The 19,794-nt window shown below is 37.9% G+C and overlaps 4 protein-coding genes across 6 annotated transcripts; 2 read left to right on the top strand and 2 right to left on the bottom strand.

Annotated features, from left to right (window-relative positions):
- The first annotated feature begins 212 nt into the window (after positions 1 to 212).
- LOC116007336 lies at positions 213 to 12,223 on the top strand. The gene is made up of 17 exons (XM_031247991.1): positions 213 to 636; positions 910 to 1,309; positions 1,390 to 1,461; positions 1,570 to 1,644; positions 2,367 to 2,579; positions 2,728 to 3,306; positions 3,401 to 4,138; positions 4,755 to 5,036; positions 6,040 to 6,195; positions 7,145 to 7,578; positions 8,109 to 8,589; positions 8,870 to 9,166; positions 9,374 to 10,166; positions 10,273 to 10,331; positions 10,870 to 11,343; positions 11,693 to 11,731; positions 11,812 to 12,223. Exons 1-17 carry the CDS (start codon positions 263 to 265, stop codon positions 11,992 to 11,994), a joined length of 5,649 nt encoding a protein of 1,882 aa, XP_031103851.1. The 5' UTR covers positions 213 to 262; the 3' UTR covers positions 11,995 to 12,223.
- A 543-nt stretch (positions 12,224 to 12,766) lies between these two features.
- Positions 12,767 to 16,571, top strand: LOC116005498 (putative pentatricopeptide repeat-containing protein At3g08820). Of its 3 annotated transcripts, XM_031245705.1 has the most exons (4): positions 12,767 to 15,336; positions 15,657 to 15,703; positions 15,844 to 16,201; positions 16,276 to 16,571. In XM_031245705.1, the coding sequence occupies exon 1, from the start codon at positions 12,787 to 12,789 to the stop codon at positions 14,839 to 14,841; it is 2,055 nt and encodes a 684-aa protein (XP_031101565.1). In that variant the 5' UTR covers positions 12,767 to 12,786; the 3' UTR covers positions 14,842 to 15,336; positions 15,657 to 15,703; positions 15,844 to 16,201; positions 16,276 to 16,571. The 3 variants fall into 3 exon arrangements, with proteins under 3 accessions (XP_031101565.1, XP_031101563.1, XP_031101564.1); XM_031245703.1 differs by having other exon boundaries at positions 15,844 to 16,571; XM_031245704.1 differs by having other exon boundaries at positions 15,825 to 16,571.
- Positions 15,568 to 16,265, bottom strand: LOC116005499 (glucosamine 6-phosphate N-acetyltransferase-like). Its single transcript, XM_031245706.1, has one exon. The coding sequence runs from the start codon at positions 16,238 to 16,240 to the stop codon at positions 15,767 to 15,769; it is 474 nt and encodes a 157-aa protein (XP_031101566.1). The 5' UTR covers positions 16,241 to 16,265; the 3' UTR covers positions 15,568 to 15,766.
- Positions 16,572 to 16,992: 421 nt separating the features above from the next.
- LOC116007698 (60S ribosomal protein L10a) lies at positions 16,993 to 19,232 on the bottom strand. The gene is made up of 6 exons (XM_031248449.1): positions 19,139 to 19,232; positions 18,995 to 19,031; positions 18,297 to 18,516; positions 17,833 to 17,998; positions 17,394 to 17,599; positions 16,993 to 17,289 (listed from the first exon to the last, which is right to left on the bottom strand). The coding sequence occupies exons 2-6, from the start codon at positions 18,997 to 18,999 to the stop codon at positions 17,236 to 17,238; spliced, it is 651 nt and encodes a 216-aa protein (XP_031104309.1). The 5' UTR covers positions 19,000 to 19,031; positions 19,139 to 19,232; the 3' UTR covers positions 16,993 to 17,235.
- Positions 19,233 to 19,794: the final 562 nt, after the last annotated feature.

Raw genomic sequence — 19,794 nt, 5'->3', positions numbered from 1 at the left:
ACATATTTTAATTAAATAATAGTACTTCACCCTTTTTGAGGCAAATCCAAAATATGATGGATTAATGAAGTGCAAAGTGTAATTTCCCTTTGGGTATGCTAATGCAATTTTAGAAACTAAAGGGTAAACAAATTTAAGAATTTTATTTACAAAGCGCCCCCCAAAAAAGTACGGAGTAATATAAAGTCCGGGAGAGAGTCTTTAAGCGGTTGGATTCGAGCTCTCGGAAAGTTGATTGGACTGTTTGCACTCCCTGGTTTCCATGGATACAATCGTTCAAGCAGCTCTGGAAGAGATATGTTCACGTGGAGCTGCCGGCCTTCCTCTCCGTGAGCTCTGGTCGGAGCTCCAGCCTGCATTCTCGAGCCACGGATTCACTCTGAGCCCTAAATTCAAGCAGCTATTATGGACCAACCTCCTTGACATTCCGGACCTCCAATTCAAATCGAATCGCGGCGCATACGGCCCGCGCGACGATTGCATTCGCTCGGTGGTAGACTCCGAACGGCTGAATTTGACAATCGTCGCACCCGAGCATCTCCTTGATAGCTTCGTCGGGATATATGATGTTGAGGCCTCCGATGCAAAAGTCAGTGCGCAGCAGCGCCGTGTTCTCGAGCTCCTCGCCATTGCCAGGTTCGCCTCCTATATTTCTTAGTCTCTCTGTAATTCGCCTGCTGTATTAGTTTTGTAGTAAAGGAGCATAAATTGTATCAGGATCATTCCTTAGTCGGGTATAAATACTGAAGCTGATTCTCTTTCAATGTTTTAATTGACAAAACATGTGAATAGGCATTTGAATTATTTAAATTAACAAGTGAACAGCTAGATTTTGTTTTTAAATGGTAAGTAAATACAAAATAGTAACTGGGATTGCTAATTAGATACTTCAACTTGATGCATTTGCAGGGGAAATGGAATTACACAAAGTGAGCTTACCAGAGCACTTGGTGTTAGAGGGAATGACATTTTCTACATATTGAAGAAACTAGAAAGCCGTGGAATGATTACAAGGCAGTCGACAGTTGTTAGGACAAAAGAAGCATCCAATGAAGAGGAGTCAAAAAATGCTTCTGTTGTTACCACCAATATGGTCCACTTGTATCGATATGCAAAGCATTTGGGTTCTCACCAAAGGCTTGAAATCACCAAGGGCAATAAGTCTTTTATGTGTATTGACAATACCAATGGTAATGCGGCAAGTGTTGACTGTTTTTCTGAAGAATCCACTAAAGAGGATGTGCACATAAGAGATTTTCTGCCGGCACTAAAAGCTATCTGTTATAAGCTTGAAAAAGCTGAGGGGAAGGTTTGTTCTATTGTTCATCAGCACCTTGTTTTATATCTACCACTGTGCTTATTATGGCCTTATGGCTTTCTGCATTGAAGGTACTGGTTGTCTCAGACATTAAGCGGGATCTTGGTTACAAAGGATCAGCTGGGCATAAATCATGGAGAAATGTAACTTTTGCTCTTTATCTTATTAGACTGTGATTTTTGTTTTATGTTAATTACATGCTTTTCTCTTGGATGATAACTACGGTAACTACCAATTACATTTGGTGTTAGGTCTGCCACAGGTTGAAAGAGGCCCGTGTAGTGGAGGAGTTTATGGCTAAAGTGGATGGTAAAGTAAGTGAGAAGGTATTCATCTTAACAACTTTGGTATTTTTATAATCATTTTATATTTTTGCAAGGATTCGATCTCTTAAATTTCGGAATACCACCTAAATAACTGCGGCCAGAGAGTAAAATAGGTCGGTTTACATCTAAGCATGCCAACTTTAGCGTTTCGAGCGTTTCGTGCAAAATTGTAAGTAGTTAAAAGGAATTAGATGTTTAGTGCCTTTTTTTGTGCAAGAGATGAAGAGAATTGTTGATTTCAGAGTAGATAAATTTTTACTTTTTTGGGGTGGTTTGCTAAAAGAAAGATGTCTATTTGAAAGAGGTTGGACCATAATTACTAGATCAAGGATGCAGTTCTCATTCCTTGGCAATCTGCCCCATATTAATATCTCATTTTGACAAGTCAGAGGCAAATTTGTAATTTCATAGACATTAAAGAGAGATCTGTGTAACTTTTTCATAGTAAATATTTTGATTTTATGGGAATGAATTGTATGAAGTTTTGTCTCATGGATACTGTAAATTTTGTGATGAATTGAAAAAGAAAGAAGAAGACTTAGATTTGGAGGGAATATGTTTTACTGTTACAGAGTATTTGTTATTGTTAGTTTTCTATATAAAAATTTGCATAGATATGCTTTATCACTCAATTTATTGCTTACAGCTGGATAAATGTAGAGGCAGGCAGCAGACATTGATTATCCAAGATCATTTATTCTTCAATTTCTCATCATGAACAGGAGGTCAGTTGCTTGCGCCTGTTGAAGGAGTTTTCACCAAAGCATTTTGAGCCAAAATCTCGAGCACGTGAATGTGATGATTTCGACACAGAACAGCCAACAAAATTGGCAAGGAGAGGTCAAATTACAGACCAGCTTGTAGATCTCCCAATTGAGCATCAGGCATATGATATGGTTGATGCTGAGGGATCAAGAGGGTTGACAATCACTGAAGTATGTAAAATCTAACATTTGACTTTGATATATCATGGTTTATCCGTGAAGTGTACTTCAGTTACAATCTATATCCAATGTCTTTCCTGTGGCATGAATTTTCAATGTCCATTACTCATTTTTCTCAATACCTGTAATGTTGCAACAGGTATCCAGAAGGCTTGGAATAAACAATAAGCGGTACTATACAAGACTCCTTAATGGATTTTCTAGACTTGGAATGCATATGCAGGCTGAACGTCCTAATAGAGGAGTGGTCTACCGGGTCTGGACATCTAGATTCTGCCTTGGTGAAGCATCAAATAAAACTCTGATGGACCCAGAAGAAGTCTTGAAGGGAAATGCTGAAAGTAATTCACATGTAATGGGTGTGGAGGCTGAAGATCTAAACCCCTCAGTTTCCAATGGTTGTTTTAAAGATGCCGGTAAAATTGACATCACAGAAGTTGAACATGAAGGTCCTAATAATGTGATACTGGATGGGGAGGGTAGCACAACTTTGCTCTCTTTGAGTAAACCCCAAAACTCAGACCCCGATACTAGTTATACAGTTCCTGATGCAGAACTACAGATAGTGAGCACAAAACCACTCGACGTTGTTCCATATGAAACATTGCCTCTTGCTGGGTTGACACCTTCCGGACGCCGACCATGTCGTAAGTATCCTCGCCTTACATTGGTTGCGGGCATTGCGCAGAGGGAACAACGGATACTTAAGATGTTGCAGGTCTCTTCCTTCATCCGCTAATTCTTATATTTTCAATGAATTATGCTATCCATATGTTTACATGAGCACTTGAAAGTTTTTCGTCATTGGGCAGGAGGAGAAGTTCCTTATAAAGCCTGACCTACATAGGCGGCTTGAGAGTCTTCAGAGTGGCATGATGGACAGGAAAACCTTAGAGCGGTGTCTGAACAAGCTTCAGCAAGAAGGACATTGCAAATGCATTCATGTTAGTGTCCCTGTTGTCACAAACTGTGGCCGCAGCCGTACAACAGAGGTGGTCTTGCACCCATCAGTTAGCATTTCTCCTGAAGTACTGGGTCAGATTCATGAAAAAATGAGATCTTTTGAAATACAAATCCGCAGTCAATCTCGATTGAAAAAGGGGCAATCAATTCCTAAACTTAATGATATTCAGAGAATCCCAAAAGATGTAAAGTTGGACGGCCCAGCTGAGCAGTTGGAAGTGATGCGTGCTAATGGATATGTGATTGCAAAGATGGTTCGAGCAAAGCTTCTTCACATTCACTTGTGGGGTTACATCAGTAGTTCACCTGGTTGTGATGATATTTTGTCATCTTGTAAGCATGGATATGACTTGAAAAATCCACACAGTACTTGTAAATTGATTGATATAAAAGCAGCTATCAAGGCAATGCCACTTGAGTTGTTTTTACAAATTGTGGGATCCACTGAGAAATTTGAGGACATGATAGAGAAATGTAGGAATGGTTTGTGCCTGTTTGATCTTCCTCCGCCGGAGTACAGGTGCCTGATGGATATGCGAGCAACAGGACGGTTCTCTTGGCTAATTGACATTTTACGACGTTTAAAGGTATAAGGTCTACACATTCATTATTTGAATTATATACATGCTGCAGGCTATTTTCGAGAATTTCTGTCATGAACAAAGTCATAAAAATGCTGCAAGCTAATTTAAGAGAACCATGAACATAAGATAAAAATTTATTTCTCTTGATCAAATATAAAGCAATGATATTTCTCGATTGTTCTGTGGACATGGCTTCTATTGCATATTATTGGAAAGTCTGCTTACCTGTTTAAGTATTCTTTCTGGAGAACACAAAAGCACTAGTGCAAGTGAATAACTTGAATCCCTTCGACCTACTTATTTATCTTTATGGATATTGATATGTGGTGGCATGGTGCTATTTTGGACCATCCCACTACCTGCCAGAAATTAAAAGGAAAATGAAGAGATCATTAATAGTGTGATGCATATTCATTTGTGTCCTTCTATCCTTTGAAGAGGAAATATCATGTGTAGATGAGGTGACAAAGGAAACAATTTATGCTTATTAAAAAGGGGGGAGGAAAACAAATTATTTTTAAAAAATTGTCATTATCCATAAATATTTGTTAGTTTCATGAAACTAGTTTCATGTTCCAATTTTTCATGCATGCCTAATGAGCTCTGAATTCTTTGACAGTTAATTCGCCTTGTTAGTGGTGAAAAAACAGATGTAACTGACACCTCTCAAACTACGCTTATTTATTCATTGGAGCTTAAACCTTACATTGAGGAACCTGTCTCCATCTCCACATCATCTTCTGGTTTCTTTTCGTATGATCTTCGCCCTCAAATTAGACATGACTTTGTCCTTTCAAGTAGAAGAGCTGTTGATGAATACTGGAAAACCTTAGAGTATTGTTATGCTGCTACCAATCCGAAAGCTGCTTTACATGCATTTCCTGGATCTGCAGCTCATGAGGTCAGTTGAATACTTTTTTTTTTTTTCTTTTTTTTTTTCTTTTTTTTTTTTCATTCTAATTTTTTCAATGACTAGCATTTCATTTGAGTTGGTGTTTTGGTTTCAATGATCTCTTTGCACATGCTTCCCCTTGAGATGTTAAAGGAACCTCGAAAAATGTGTATTTGAAACTTTTGTTCTACAGGTATAATGCCTTAGTGGTGTACAAATCTTGTTTCATCCTTCAGGTTTTTTACCTCTTGTTCTGCTAAACAAACAAAACCTTGAAAATGTAATATGTTCTGAGCTGTTGACATGCACATGCCACCCTCTTTGCCAAGCCATGGAACCCAAGAAAAAAGTGACATTGTCAAGATGTCTAGGAGGCTCCTGTCGATTCTCACCAGTCTCCATGTTCAGGGGACTGATGTTTTGACATGCTTTATTGTTCATGTAGTTGCACGAATCTTAACCCTTACCTCCCAACTAAATGCATCTTTTAAAAGGCAAACTACTGGGCCTAATGGCTGAAAGCAGATCATATGCCTAGAGCACACAAGGGAAGGCTCATGCATACTTCTGAGTATCCTGACTCATTCCTTGGGGGTGGATGTATATTTTTACTACTAGAGAAAAGTGAGCTAGCTATCTAGCTTGTTAATATTACTAGTTTTCAAAATTTTGTTCTGATATGATTGAAACTCAAAAGTAATTGCATTTAAAATTTTAAATACATCTTGCTAAAAAGAAGATAGCTAGCAATTTGTGCAACACTCCCTTGCCTTGTTGCAAACGGACCATCTGTTAATTTGGCTTAGATTACTTGACTTTTAACTTTTCAATCCCTTACTAAAGGTAAACGGGTCTTAGTTTTCACATTGAAATCCACTGGACTAGATGGTTTATGACCATTTTCTTGGTTATTTCCTTCTATTCTTTTGCATGAATATCTTCCCTTCTATTCTCTTGAATGCTTCTATCCTGTTTTCTGTTTCTTCTGATTGGAAAATATTTTGTCATTCAGGTTTTCCTTTCTAGATCATGGGCTTCAGTCAGGGTAATGACAGCTGACCAGCGTGCTAAGCTTCTTAAGCGTGTTTTCAGTGGTTGCTCAAATAGAAAACTCTCATACAAGGACTGTGCAAAGATTGCGAAGGATCTGAATTTGACAATGGAGCAGGTTTTCATTCTCTTATTCACAATTTTTTAGTTTCCACTAGTGTTGATCAATGAGCTCCAGATCACCTGATAATTGAATGTATTAGAATGCAGTCTTGACATTTGTTTGAATATATTTGGTTCTTAGGCTTTGCTGCTTATTTGGATTGTTACTGGTGTAGCATAAAGTTGCTCCATTGTATATGGAGGGTGGTTGTTATTAAGAAAGCTGCTCATCATTTGAATCTTTCATATAATACAAAAGAAGTTTTTTGACTTTACTATAGTTTTATATGATGTGTTGCTTGCTATTTGGCTTACCATAGTTCATACAAAATGGTTCATGGCATGTTAGTTCAAATAAAAAATGTCTCAACAAATATATTTTATAATCTGAAGTTAACTAGAAGAGCCTTCCTGTTACTTTTATTCTTTAATAATCTATTTCTTTCTCTAACAGTATTACACAAACTTGTAACTCAAAGAAATGAAGGTTGTCTTGCTACATGAACATTTAACTGTCATTGGTTGTTCGGCACATACATGAGATGTAATTTATTAGTTTTTTTTAGCAGCACCTTTAACCCCTTGCTAATAGGTATCTTATGCAATTGACATGACCTGCCTCGGTTCCTGTACAACTTCAAGGGTAGAGATTTAAAGTTCAATAAGAAAATCATTCTGTGACATAATTAGACAGAGGCTGACAGGTTGTATTCAACAAGGACCAAATTGGTTGGTGGACACGAAGACAACTTTAACTCTTTAAGACTCCAAATATCTCAAGGAATCTAGTGTATATCTAGATAACTGAATTGTCAGATCAGCACTGAGTACTGAATGTTAAAATGTGACAATATTTATATATGGCTTCTTAAAAAGGGGCATCTGACATGTTTTTTCCTGTAAAAAACCTGTGATATTCTTTACATGGTTTTCCATTTGAATCACCTACGGCATGCAACTTGCAGGTGCTTCGCGTTTATTACGATAATAAAAGGAAGCGCCATCTTGATAGATCTCAGGGGTTTTCAGAGCAGGGAGAGAGTCGATCCTTGAAGAGTACACAAACATCATCTTCAAGGAAAAGAAGAAGATCACCAGGAGCAAAATCCTCAGAGTGTGGAATTGATGGTGCTGATTTTGGAGAGAATCAGAGACTACTTCCCGAAATGCTTGATGTTGACAGAGACCAGTTAAATGAGGCTCAAGATTCTTCCCTGGCATCAATGAATAACAGCTGTGATTTGGGGATGGATCAGAGTGGTGATCGTTTTGGAGCTACTGAAGAGCTAGAGTCAAATGAACAGAATGATGATGATGATTGTTTCATTCACAAGTGTGCTTTATCAAAGCTGAAGGCAACAATCAAGAAGAAGTTTTCTTGGACTGAAAGTGCAGATAGGTAATTCTGAGTGGGTTATAACTTCATGGATTTCAAGCCCTATCAATTTCAATTTGCATTAATTTATTACTCCCTTCAACTAATTCTATTTGTCCAACTTTCCTTTTTTGTCCGTCTAAAATACTGTCCACTTTTCCAATTTAAACACCACTAACTTTTTACTTTTCCCAAGTAAACCTTTATGCCTCTTAACTTTTTAGAATGATTGGACAAGGTGAGTAACATTTGATTTATACTTGCAAACAAAGAAAATCACATTTTATTTGTTTTCTTTAAAACCATGCCAAACACAAATAGGTTTTTTGTTTTGGAATGGAGGGAATATCTCCCCAAGTTGGAAGCCATATGATTGTTGTGGTTGTACTCAGTTGCTTGATCAGGATAGCCTGATATTAGATTATTATTTTTTTCCTCAAGTCACTCGACTAGTTGTTTGCATTGGTATACTGGATCCCTAGGCCTCTTATTGTCTAAGTTTCAATTTATGAAATGGTGTTGTGATTATATTTAACTTGGAAATCCTTGTTTAGGCAATTGGTGATTGAATACGTCAAATGTAGAGCAGCTCTTGGAGCAAACTTTCACCGTGTAGGCTGGGCCTCCCTTCCAAATCTTCCAGCACCACCAGATGCTTGCAAAAGGAGAATGGCATTATTAAATAGCAATCCAGAATTTAGAAAAGCTGTAATGAGACTCTCTAATGTGCTTAGTGAGCGTTATGCGAAGTACCTTCAGAAATTTCAGGATCAATCATCAAATCACGCTGGTGGCAAGATGAAGTTTCGTGAATATGCATTGGCACAAAGGTGTAGTAGGGATACTCTTGATAGGTCCAAACATACCACAGAATTAGTCTTTGATGAGCAGTGGGATAACTTTGATGATGACAGTGTAAAGGCAGCTCTTGATGATGCTCTACAGCTCAAAAAGAAAGCTAAATTGGAAGCGTCAAAAGAAGTTGAACCTCTTGATGATAAGTGCACAGATGTGGATATCGATTCTGAAGAACTAGTAAATAACATTCATTTTGTCTATTTAATCCCTGCTTTAGATAACATGTTTACCTTTAACTGCTATCCTAGTTTGCATTTATTTGCAGTTCAAGTAATTCATCCGAAAATCTGATCCTGTATAACTCATTTGGGTCTTTGTGAACTCTCTCTCTCTTTCCCTTTGCAGCACCAGCATTACTTGATTGTGTTTATTGCATATGTTCCACCATTGACTACTGAATGCATCTAGGATATACTTAAATATTTATGTTTCTGGTTCCTTTTTCACTTGCTTGCAGTTTCCTCATGGCCAAGATACTGAGAATCATTCTCGTAGGAGTAAAGTTGCTGGCCGGAAATCATGCTCCAATCGAATTGCTCAAAAGTTTGTTAAGCCTTTAAATGGCCCAATCAGAGTCAGTAAACGGGCACATGAATCAGTTGCAATTGCTAATGCTCTAGAGCTCTTTAAGCTCATCTTCCTCAACAGTTCTAAATCACCAATGATGCCAAGTCTACTAGCTGAAACTTTAAGGCGTTACTCTGAGCATGATCTATTTTCAGCATTCAACTATCTCAGAGAGAAGAAAATTATGGTAAATATTGTCTCCTTTTATTACTAACTTTCGACAGTATGCTCTTGGCTGCCAGTGTCTTGTTAAGTTTTCAGCTAAACATAAAGAAATGCTGAACTGAGATATGCAAACTTTGTTCTGAGAGTTCTGTGCCTGAGCTACTAATCTTTCTCAGTCCTTTTCCAATTATATAATTTCTAAAAGTGCACTTTCTTCTTCTTTTTGCAGATTGGTGGTAGTGCCAATAGTCCTTTTGTACTTTCTCATAACTTCTTGCATTGCATCTCTTCGTCTCCATTTCCAATCAACACTGGAAAAAGAGCTGCTAAATTTGTTAGCTTGCTCTGTGAAAGTAAAAAGGACCTGATGGCAGGGGGATTCACTCTTCCAGCAGATTTGCAGTGTGGCGATGTTTTCCATATCTGTGCTTTGATTGCTTCAGGAGAACTGTCAATTACTCCTTGCCTGCCAGATGAAGGTGTTGGAGAGGCCGAGGACTCTAGGGCTTCTAAAAGAAAATCCAATAGTAGTGAGCTTTTTGATGAGGAGAGGTCTAAGAAATTGAGAGCTGCATTGGCTTGTGATAGTGAGATTATTTCCCGTAGAGCAAAAGGTTTTCCAGGCATCAGCTTATGTTTGAGACAGGCAGAAATATCAAAACTTGAAGCTTTGGAATCATTTAAAGAGGTTAATAGTGCTTTCACCCTGTTCTCCGAAGAGCACCAAATTGGTATGGCTTCAGGTGTAAAAGTTGATGCTATCTCATCCAAATCTGATGAATGTAACCACAAAGAGGGAATTCTTGATTGCGAGACTCCTCACCATTCTCTAGTTCTTTCCACCGAGTCACCGTGGGAGGCCATGAAAAGTTATGCAGAACATGTTTGGACCTCTGGTTATGGATTAGTTGAAAATAATGTGTTTCATTCTGAGTTGTTTAGGGCTGTTTACTCAGCCATTCAGAAGGCTGGTGACCAAGGTTTGAGCATGAAAGAAATCTCAATGACTGCGAATTTGCAAGGTAGGTAATTCTAGCCTTATTTGTTTAATACTCTGTATCTGAATTGGGTGAAATATATGTGAAGTGAATGACATGATGTTGATTGCATTGTGGTCTTTCTTTTTAGGAGAAAAGATGACAGAAACTCTTGTTGGGGTGCTTGAGGCATTTGGAAGAGTTTTGAAGGTATATCTTTCATGTATTTGCTTGGGGTACTTTAGTTTTGCATAGTTCTGGTAAAGGTTATGCCCCTCCCACCCTAAAAGGGAAAAAAAAAAGCAGATCACTAATTGTAGTAACAACTACGGAGTACTTCTCAGCTACTTTAAAAGTAAAGGTAGATCACCAGATCGTCCTTAAAAAGTTGAAAGCATGCATGTAAATGTACTCCAAACCCAGCACATTGTACCAAGCCACCTCGTGTTTTTTTCCGCTTCTCATTTCCCACCAGAGGGCCACGAGCATGTACATAAAAGGATATTAAAATAGGCCACACAGCAAAACAGCTGTGACCAGGCTGGAATCAAGTCAATTACTTACTAAATAGTTTTATTCTTTCTGTGCTTAATTGCACATGGCGTGCGCATTTGGAGTGGTGGTTTCCATATTTTCTGGTTGAGTATTGAAACAGAGTGTACTAAAAGAAATGTTTGAAAAGGGAGTTTTGAGCTTTTATTTGTAATTATCTTATTCAGTTTCGTTTTCTTTTTGGCCATTGATTCAGGTCAATGCTTATGATTCAATTCATGTGGTTGATTCTTTATATCGATCCAAGTATTTTCTAACCACACCCACGGCAAATATGCCCACCTCTGGCAATTCCAAAGAGGCAATTGATGACAAGCTGTTCACAGATAACATGGACAATCATGAAAATGATGTTGCCTCACAAAAGGAAACAAGAGTAAATTATAGTGACGTGCACAGAGTCACTATTCTAAATCGTCATGAAGAGGTTGCAGAACCTTTGAATGAAACGGAAACAGTTAATAATGCTGAAGGAGTTTTGCATTTAGAAGTTATTACCCCAACCAAAAACCACAGTGATACAATATTGGAAGGCCATTCTATTGGTTTTCAAACACATAGGACAATATTTCCTTGGATAAATGGTGATGGATCGATCAATGAACCTGTTTACAAGGGACTTGTACGCCGTGTTCTTGGTGTTCTGATGCAAAATCCAGGGATGCTTGAGGTATGCTCTTTTACACTGAATGCGTGTGAATGTATAGTATGATGTGCAGGAATACCTCCAATTTCCTTATATATGGACAAAAAATAAGATATAAAATTATGCAGTGCAAAATTTGGAATAAGTTGTGGACTTGTGGGTTTGAAATATTTGTGTAAAATTGTATATTCAATCTAACTTCTCCTTGCATAAATGATTTGTGGGAAAGCTAATTTGAACAATCAATAGTGAGTTTCCGGTCATGTAAGAAAATCATGATATATATTAATTTTGATGTGGGATTCCTTCTGGTTTCTTTATCTCTATATTTGTTTCCAATTTCACTTTAATCTAATTCTTTTTCATGTCACAGGACAACATTATAAGTCGGATGCATGTTCTGAATCCACAGGTAGGCAACTTTTTTACAATGCTAAGGCATTAAACCTTCCACCTGTTACCCAAGTACTAATGCACTTTCTTGCATTACAGAGCTGCAGAAGTCTGTTGAAGACGATGATTTTGGATAACCACATCATGGTGCGCAAGATGGCTCAGAAAACACCAGCACCCCCAGCCATTCTCGGTGGCCTTCTCGGGAGCCAGTTCAAGAAGTCGAAGCTAATTTTGCGCGAGCATTTCTTTGCAAACCCGACTAGCACCACCCTCTTGTAAACACAGACAATATGCTATTATCGGTTGCTTGTATATGTTCTCTCGAGTGAGTCTAGTACTGATTGAATACAGCGTTACTATGCTAGGCGGAGTTAGTCAGGAGGTTGAGACTTATGGGAAGCGCATGTATTCTCTTATTATTTCGTATGTATATATGCATACTTTTTTTGAAATCGTATATATGCATACTTATTTGAACTTAGTTTCAATAGAACAATTGGTTTTCTTTGATTGATACCCAATATCTATAGACAACAAAAAAATGCATTTGATGGAGAGGATTGCCTCTTGATGAATTAGGAGAATGATTTTAGCACGCACAAGCAGTTAAGTTGGTTCTTGAGTGGTAGATTATACTCATTATAGGTAAGAACACATAATTGAACCTTGACAGTCATGGTGCGAGAATTACACTCAATATGGTAGGTAGGGTTGACTTATCCCTCAACTATGAGAATGATTTTACAGTTTAGACTCGTTATTAATAGGCAATGGCGCATAAATGTGTAGTAACAGTTAATTTTTAGTTGATAACTAAATAAAAAAATTGAATTTTTTCCAACAAAAAATTTATTTTAATAAAAATAATTAAACAAAAAATAGATTTTTATTTTAAAAAAAAAAAATAAAAATTAATAACTGATCATTGCACATTTCTAAGGTTAAATACCAATTGTTTATAAATAAACAAAAATAATTGTGAAAAATGGAGATGGAAATGCATATAAAGGGGGCATTTTGCGGGTTTACCGTTTGAATAAAGTGGCGGGAGGTGAAAGCACTCAAGCAGCCATGAACGCCGTCGTTCCCAAATCCTTACAGGAGATCAAAGCGGCGCTCTTTCAAGGCTTCGAGTCCTTCAACCACCTCAAGCACATCCACGCTCGGCTTCTCCGTTCCGGCTTGCACCAAAACAACTATCTTCTCAACCAACTACTCAAACTTACTCTCAACACTTTCCACAACCCAAGCTACGCGAACCTCCTTTTCACCCAAACCCAACACCCCAACATCTTTCTATGGAACACTGTGATTCGGGGTTTCATAACCAACGATTGCTTTGATCAGGCTATTGGCGTTTTCAATTCGATGCGTGAAATGGGCGGCTGTTTGCCCAACCAGTTCACTTTCCCCTTTCTTCTGAAATCTTGCGCCAGGCTTTCGGATTATGAGCAAGGAGTTAAGGCCCACAGCCTTGTAGTGAAGCTGGGGTTTGATTATGATGTGTTTGTGAATACCGGATTGGTTTGTTTCTACGCGAAATGCGGACTTTTAGAGGACGCCCACAAGGTGTTCGATGATCTATCTGAAAGGAATGTGGTTTCCTGGACTGCGATAATGAGTGCGTATATTGAGTTTGGGAGGTTCAGGGAAGCAGTTGATTTGTTTCATAGGTCGTTGGGGATGGGTTTGGTGCCTGACAGTTTCATCCTTGTTCGGGTATTGTCTGCGTGTGGTCATTTGGGGGATATGGGTGCTGGTGAGTGGATACATAGGTATGTGGCTGAGACTGGAGTAGGAAGGAATGTGTTTGTGAGTACATCTTTGGTAGACATGTACTCAAAATGTGGGAACATGGAGAAAGCTCGCCATGTGTTTGATGAGATGTCTGAGAAAGATATTGTTTCGTGGAGTGCTATGATTCAGGGATACGCAGCAAATGGGCTTCCCAAGGAGGCATTGAATCTATTTTACGGAATGCAAAGAGAGAACCTTTCTCCAGATTGTTATTCAATGGTTGGTGTACTTTCAGCATGTGGGAGATTGGGAGCTTTAAATGTGGGTGAGTGGGCTAGTAGCCTGATGGACAGGAAAGAATTTCACTTCAATCCTGTTTTAGGCACTGCACTCATTGATATGTATGCAAAATGTGGGCAAATGGTTTTGGCTTGGGAGGTGTTTAAAGAAATGAAGGTGAAAGATCGTGTTGTTTGGAACTCTGTCATGTCCGGCCTTGCTATGCACGGTCACGTTAGATCTGCATTTGCGTGCTTTGGCCAATTAGAGAAACATGGGATTAATCCCGATGCGAACACCTTCATGGCTCTCCTTTGTGCTTGTACTCATGCTGGTCTTGTTAACGATGGGCGCCAATATTTTGACAGCATGACTCGCTTGTATTTCTTGAATCCGGACATTCAGCACTATGGATGCATGGTCGATCTCCTTGGTCGCGCTGGCAGGTTAGAGGAAGCTCATTCGTTGATAAAAGGTATGGCGATGGAGCCTAATGCCATTATTTGGGGGGCTCTATTAGGTGGATGTCGTTTACATCGTGACACCAAGTTAGCTGAACATGTATTAAAGCAGTTGATTGAGTTAGAACCTTGGAATTCAGGAAACTATGTTCTTCTGTCAAATATTTACTCTGCTGATCATAAATGGGATGATTCAGAGAAGATCAGATCAGCTATGAATGAAAGAAAAATTCAGAAGATACCTGCATATAGTTGGATAGAAGTTGATGGAAAAGTTCATGAGTTTCTTGTGGGAGATAAATATCATCCAATGTCAGATAAGATCCATGCTAAACTCAGTGAATTGAACAAAAAGTTAAGGGAAGTAGGGTATGTTCCAAAAACAGAATATGTGCTCTTTGACATTGAAGAGGAGGAAAAGGAGCATTTTGTGGGCTGCCATAGTGAGAAGCTAGCAGTTGCATTTGGTTTAATCAGCACTAAACCGAATGATGTGATCCGAGTAATTAAAAATCTTCGCATTTGTGGCGATTGCCATACCGCCATCAAGCTCATCTCAAAGATCACGGGTAGGGAAATTATTGTGCGAGATACTAACCGTTTCCATTGTTTTATTGATGGGTCATGTTCATGTAGAGATTATTGGTAAGAGTTCTATACATATCTTATTGAGTGTCAATCACATATTAGAAGAGGGGTGTTCATGCAGAGATTATTGGTAAGAGTTCTATACATATCTTATTGAGTGTCAATCACATATTAGAAGAGGATGGCATCAAAATTAGAACCAATTTTCTCAATATGTGCTCTTGATTAGCATATTCAGGTCATTATGCATGCTGTTTTTGGTGCAAATATCTTGAAATGTATGAAAGAAGCCGGAGCCATAGTATTAATGGGCTTACTATGGAGACTGGAATGATGAACAAAATATGGCTTGAATAGGTGAAGAGAGGATTGGTTTGTCTTTTGCAATTTGTTAAGAAGCAAAATTCAGACTTGATCATATTTATGCTTTCTGCTCAGTATATTTAGTTTGATACTTATTCAAAGGAAGGCTATGACTCACATACTCAGATCTCTTTGACATGGCAAGCCAGGCAGACTTTGGACCTTGCAGTTGACAAACAGATGCAATCATAAGGTAAAAGTGAAGTTCCTTGTGGCATCCTTTATGAAACAGATGCAATAATTGGCACAAAAATGTCCCGCGAAACTAGTTCAGTTGGTTCGATCGATCAGACGATCACCCTAAAGTCTTGTTTTAGCGGCAGTGTGGGACCTTAGTGATGAAGATCCTTTGTGCACAAAGTATACAGATAAGGGTGGGAACCTGGAAACTGACAATATAATACAGAGACTTTAGGGTGAGCGATAGAAACAACCAAAGACATGTTTTTTTGGGATATCTCTTTCATACAATGGAGGAAAAGAAAAACTATTAATGGCATTTCTGTTTTGTAGGATTTGCAGAAAGCAAGCAAGCAACAACCAGAAAAAGTTCATTGCAGGTACTTTTTAAGTTTCAACATTCTTGAAAAAAAAAAAACAAAAATCTGAAATTATCAGTGTCATCAGGTGAAGTACTTCACCATCTGAACTTCTTTCTTCTTGAATCCACATTTCTCATAGAAAGCGATATTATCTTCAGAGCAGTCAAGAATGACCTTATAACACCCCATGGAAGAAGCATGATTTGTGAGAAACTCAACGACTCTCTTCCCTAGTTGCGATCCACGAGCCATGGAATCAACCACCACATCCTCAATGTGCCCTACTTTCCCACAATTTCTGATGAATTTCCTCTCTATGAACACGCTCCCGGTTGCGACGATCTTCCCCGACCGGGAATCCTCGATCACGCATATCAGATGGTCGTCGCCCAATCTCGCGAGCTCCTCGAACCGGCCCTGGAAATCTTTGTCGCTCACAGAATCGCACACGGTTAATTGCTTCAGCAGTTCGATGAAGCCCTTGTCTTTGTCGGAAAGCTCTAGTTTTCTGATCTGGTAAACTTCAGCCCCGCCGCCATTATTAAGATCTTGCATCTTTCTCTAACTGCAAATATAATCAATCTTAACAGTGGGAATGCAGAAGGTTTGGCTTTACACTCACCTTAAATAATTATGCAAAGAGACTTGGACAATGGCAGCTCCAAATCTACAGAATTCTTAGCTTATAGAATAGATGAGGACGTTAAGAAGCAATTTGTTTGTATATATGCTTTGGTGGAGAAATTCAAGTTTCTTAATTTCGTCAAACAATACTAGGGAGAATGTCAATTTATGCCCATGGTCAATTATTAACGTAACTTCTCTGAACTATTAGTAGTGTAAATGTTGTCTCTTAATTTGTTTCATTTTTTTCCTTTTCTTCTCATTTTCTCTTTTCTAATCTTACTTACAAAAAGTCATTTTCTTCTCATTTTCTCTTTTCTAATCTTACTTACAAAAAGTTGATAATGATGCTCTCTCATACAAATTTTTGTTTTTTATTTTTAACATATTGCAAGTGGTTAACTTGTGTTTTTATTTTTCACATATTGCAAGTGGTTGAAACCATCTAGTTAACACAATAATGTAATGCAAATGAGGAAATAGAGACTGACCCAACAAAGTCTTTCGTATCAATGTCTCCGGCTTTCTCTAGTTTGAATTTATGTTTATAATTTTCAGAAATTGAGTTTCAAATTCAGTGCACCTTTTCTTAATATAACATTCATAAACTAGTGTCTAAAAGATGTAAATGGTAAAATTTTCATAGCACTCGGATCCTTGGTTACAGTTGTTGATAAAGATGGTTGATTATAAGTAGGGATAGTATAGTTTCACTTTCAGAATCCTGATAGGGATAGAAGTTTTAAGAGTAACATCCAATAAAAACCAGTATATAATTCATGTCTTATCTCCAAGTAAAATGTCAGTAAAAACCAAAGCAGTAAAATCCATGATATTGATAAAACAAAAATATTGCTGTTGGAACAAGGCAAGACTCCCATTCTTGGATCACCACCCTACAGAACAAGAGAGAGATACACCGGGACTTAAAAGACGCGAACCGGCTTCCCCATGGTTGTCTTCAAATACAAGCACCTCACCTGTTTGAGCAAGGACAGAGTATGAGGAAACGAATGAAGGTGTTACGGAGCTAACAGAACTCAAGTGTGGTGGTTGGGGGGAGGGGGGGGGGTGTGAAACTTACGTTTTGCCAGTTCTTCTTGAGGAGTGAGACGAGAAAGTTGACGCTCATTTGGACGTTTTGAAAGATCTGCTTCTCCTCCATGGAGACGTTTCCAACAGCAACGCCCATACAGAGCACCTTCTTGAGCTGAAATTTTACTGTGGCTTTTGTTTCGTTGACCTTTGTCTCCAAGGACTCCTGATGTGTAACCAATGTCGGAAACTTACCTGTGGTAATAGGGAAAAAGGGTTAGCCCGGCCTTGAACATTCAAAAATCCATGGTTTCCATCAACTAAAGAGAACATCAAAAATACTATGGAGTTTAGATTACCAAAAACTTATCTTTTTGCTGCCAAAAATTCCTACTCGTGACAAATATATTGACATTCAATCTGACTAATTGTACCAAAGCTATGTAATGGAATGTTATAGCCTATAGGAGATTAAAAGATATACATGCCTGCCTTGTTAAGACCGGGACCCAAAAGACGAGGGATCTGTTTAATAACAGCTTCAGAAGCTAAGAAGGCATGGTACTTCTTTGCTAGCTTCTTCACAAGTTTCTTGTTTTTGTTGAGTTTCTTCAACCCTTCAACATCCATATATTCCATGCCAATTTTCTCAGCCTGCAGTATAGAAATTGAAGGTGATACCAAGACAGAGTACAGTTTTCCAAACATCTTTCATTCACCAAAGGTTGTACGGCTGCCCAAAGGCACCGATGATTTATAATTAGTCAATTGTCGACGTTACATTTTGTTTTTTAATGTATTGTGTTCTACATAAAATGCAATTTACATACACAAGTACAGTAATCATAAATCATCTCCACTGAATCATAATCCATCTATAAATGTTTTCCAATTAAACTTAGTCCGATTCATACAAACCAATATATTTTGGCTAAAAGGAATGAATTTGTACCTCTTCCACGTGCTGAGCATCACCAAGCATGCACACTTTCATCTTAGGGCGGGGAATGTGTGGCAGCTTAACAGAACCACTGAAACGCTTGTCCTTTTGAGGATCATAGTTCTTTAACCCAATTTGGAGCTCAATTGTCTCTGTGAATTTGCGATTCTTCTCAGCGGAATCCCCCTTTATTTGGGAGATCGCTTCCCTCAAGGCGTCACTTTGTAACTTACTGACATAAAAACCACCAACAACATCAGAATCAGCTCGACCAAAGAGAACCCTTATCTCTAAATTCTTCCATCGATCAAAACTTAAATTAGTCTTGCTCCAACAAAACTAGGTCAACACCATCAAAAAAAGCACGAGAGCTACAAAATCTAAATTCTTAATGCAAAAAATGTGTGCACTGCACACAATGTAAACAATGCCACCAATATCAACGATCAATCCTTTTAGCTTGGGAAGTATTAATAAATCACAAAATATTATGAAAGCAGCTTTCTTTTAGGTAATATCAACTTATCAAGCACAAAACACCTAAAATCAGCACTGTTCTCTCAGTTAATTAGAATGCAAATCCTTGCACTTTAACCAGAAACCTTATACAGACTACTCGAAACTACCAAAACCATTCAGCAAATCAACAGAAATGCAAATCGAAATCCATATATCGGTAAAATAGAATCAGAATAGTTTGCAGAAATTACCTCATGGCAGAAGATTACTGTCTTCCTTGCCAATTATCTGTTTCACCAATTAATTAAAAGAAAAACAAAAAATAAGTCTTACGACCTTGTATCTGTGTGCATAAACAAGGAGATTACGCAATTTGAGAGATTCAGAGAGTTAACCTGAGCTGCCAAGTACCAAAGAATGAGACTGACGGAGGGGAAGAGTTGAGATAATAAAACTAGGGTTAATAAAGCTAGGGTTTTGGGCTATAAAATGTCAATCGGGCCTGACTTCCTTAACTTTTTCCTTCAATATTTTATTATTTTACAATCTAACTACGTAATAATGTGCTAATGACCTATTTTATTATTTTACAATCAACTACGTAATAATGTGCTAATGACCTGTGGTCTAGTAGCATCTGATTGCACCCCATGTTAGAGAGGCAGGTTCGAGTAAGTTGAGAAAGTAGTTTAATCTTACATGTTTTCTTTTAATACGACATATTATATATATTCTCACAATTATCAAACTAATTATGACCCAATAGGCTATATTTGACATACATATATATCTTACAAGCTAGCAATAATAGCACCTATTCTTTTGAGATCTTTATGTAATAAAGGTGATACTTTATTTGTAATTTAATACTAGTACCTATGCACATATTTATTTTTTATATTATATATTTAAATAATAAAATTAAAGATGAGGCTATAAATAATTATAATATTTGAGAGTTTACTCCTGATAACTATTTTATGGGTTAAAAGTTATTTTTCAATAACTTGTGAGAACTATTTTTTGGTTCCTATTTTTATTATTCAGCAAT

Source organism: Ipomoea triloba, chromosome 15 (assembly GCF_003576645.1).
Source record: "Ipomoea triloba cultivar NCNSP0323 chromosome 15, ASM357664v1".
In the NCBI taxonomy this organism is placed as follows: Eukaryota; Viridiplantae; Streptophyta; class Magnoliopsida; order Solanales; family Convolvulaceae; genus Ipomoea; species Ipomoea triloba.
This window is presented reverse-complemented; position numbering and strand designations above follow the sequence as displayed.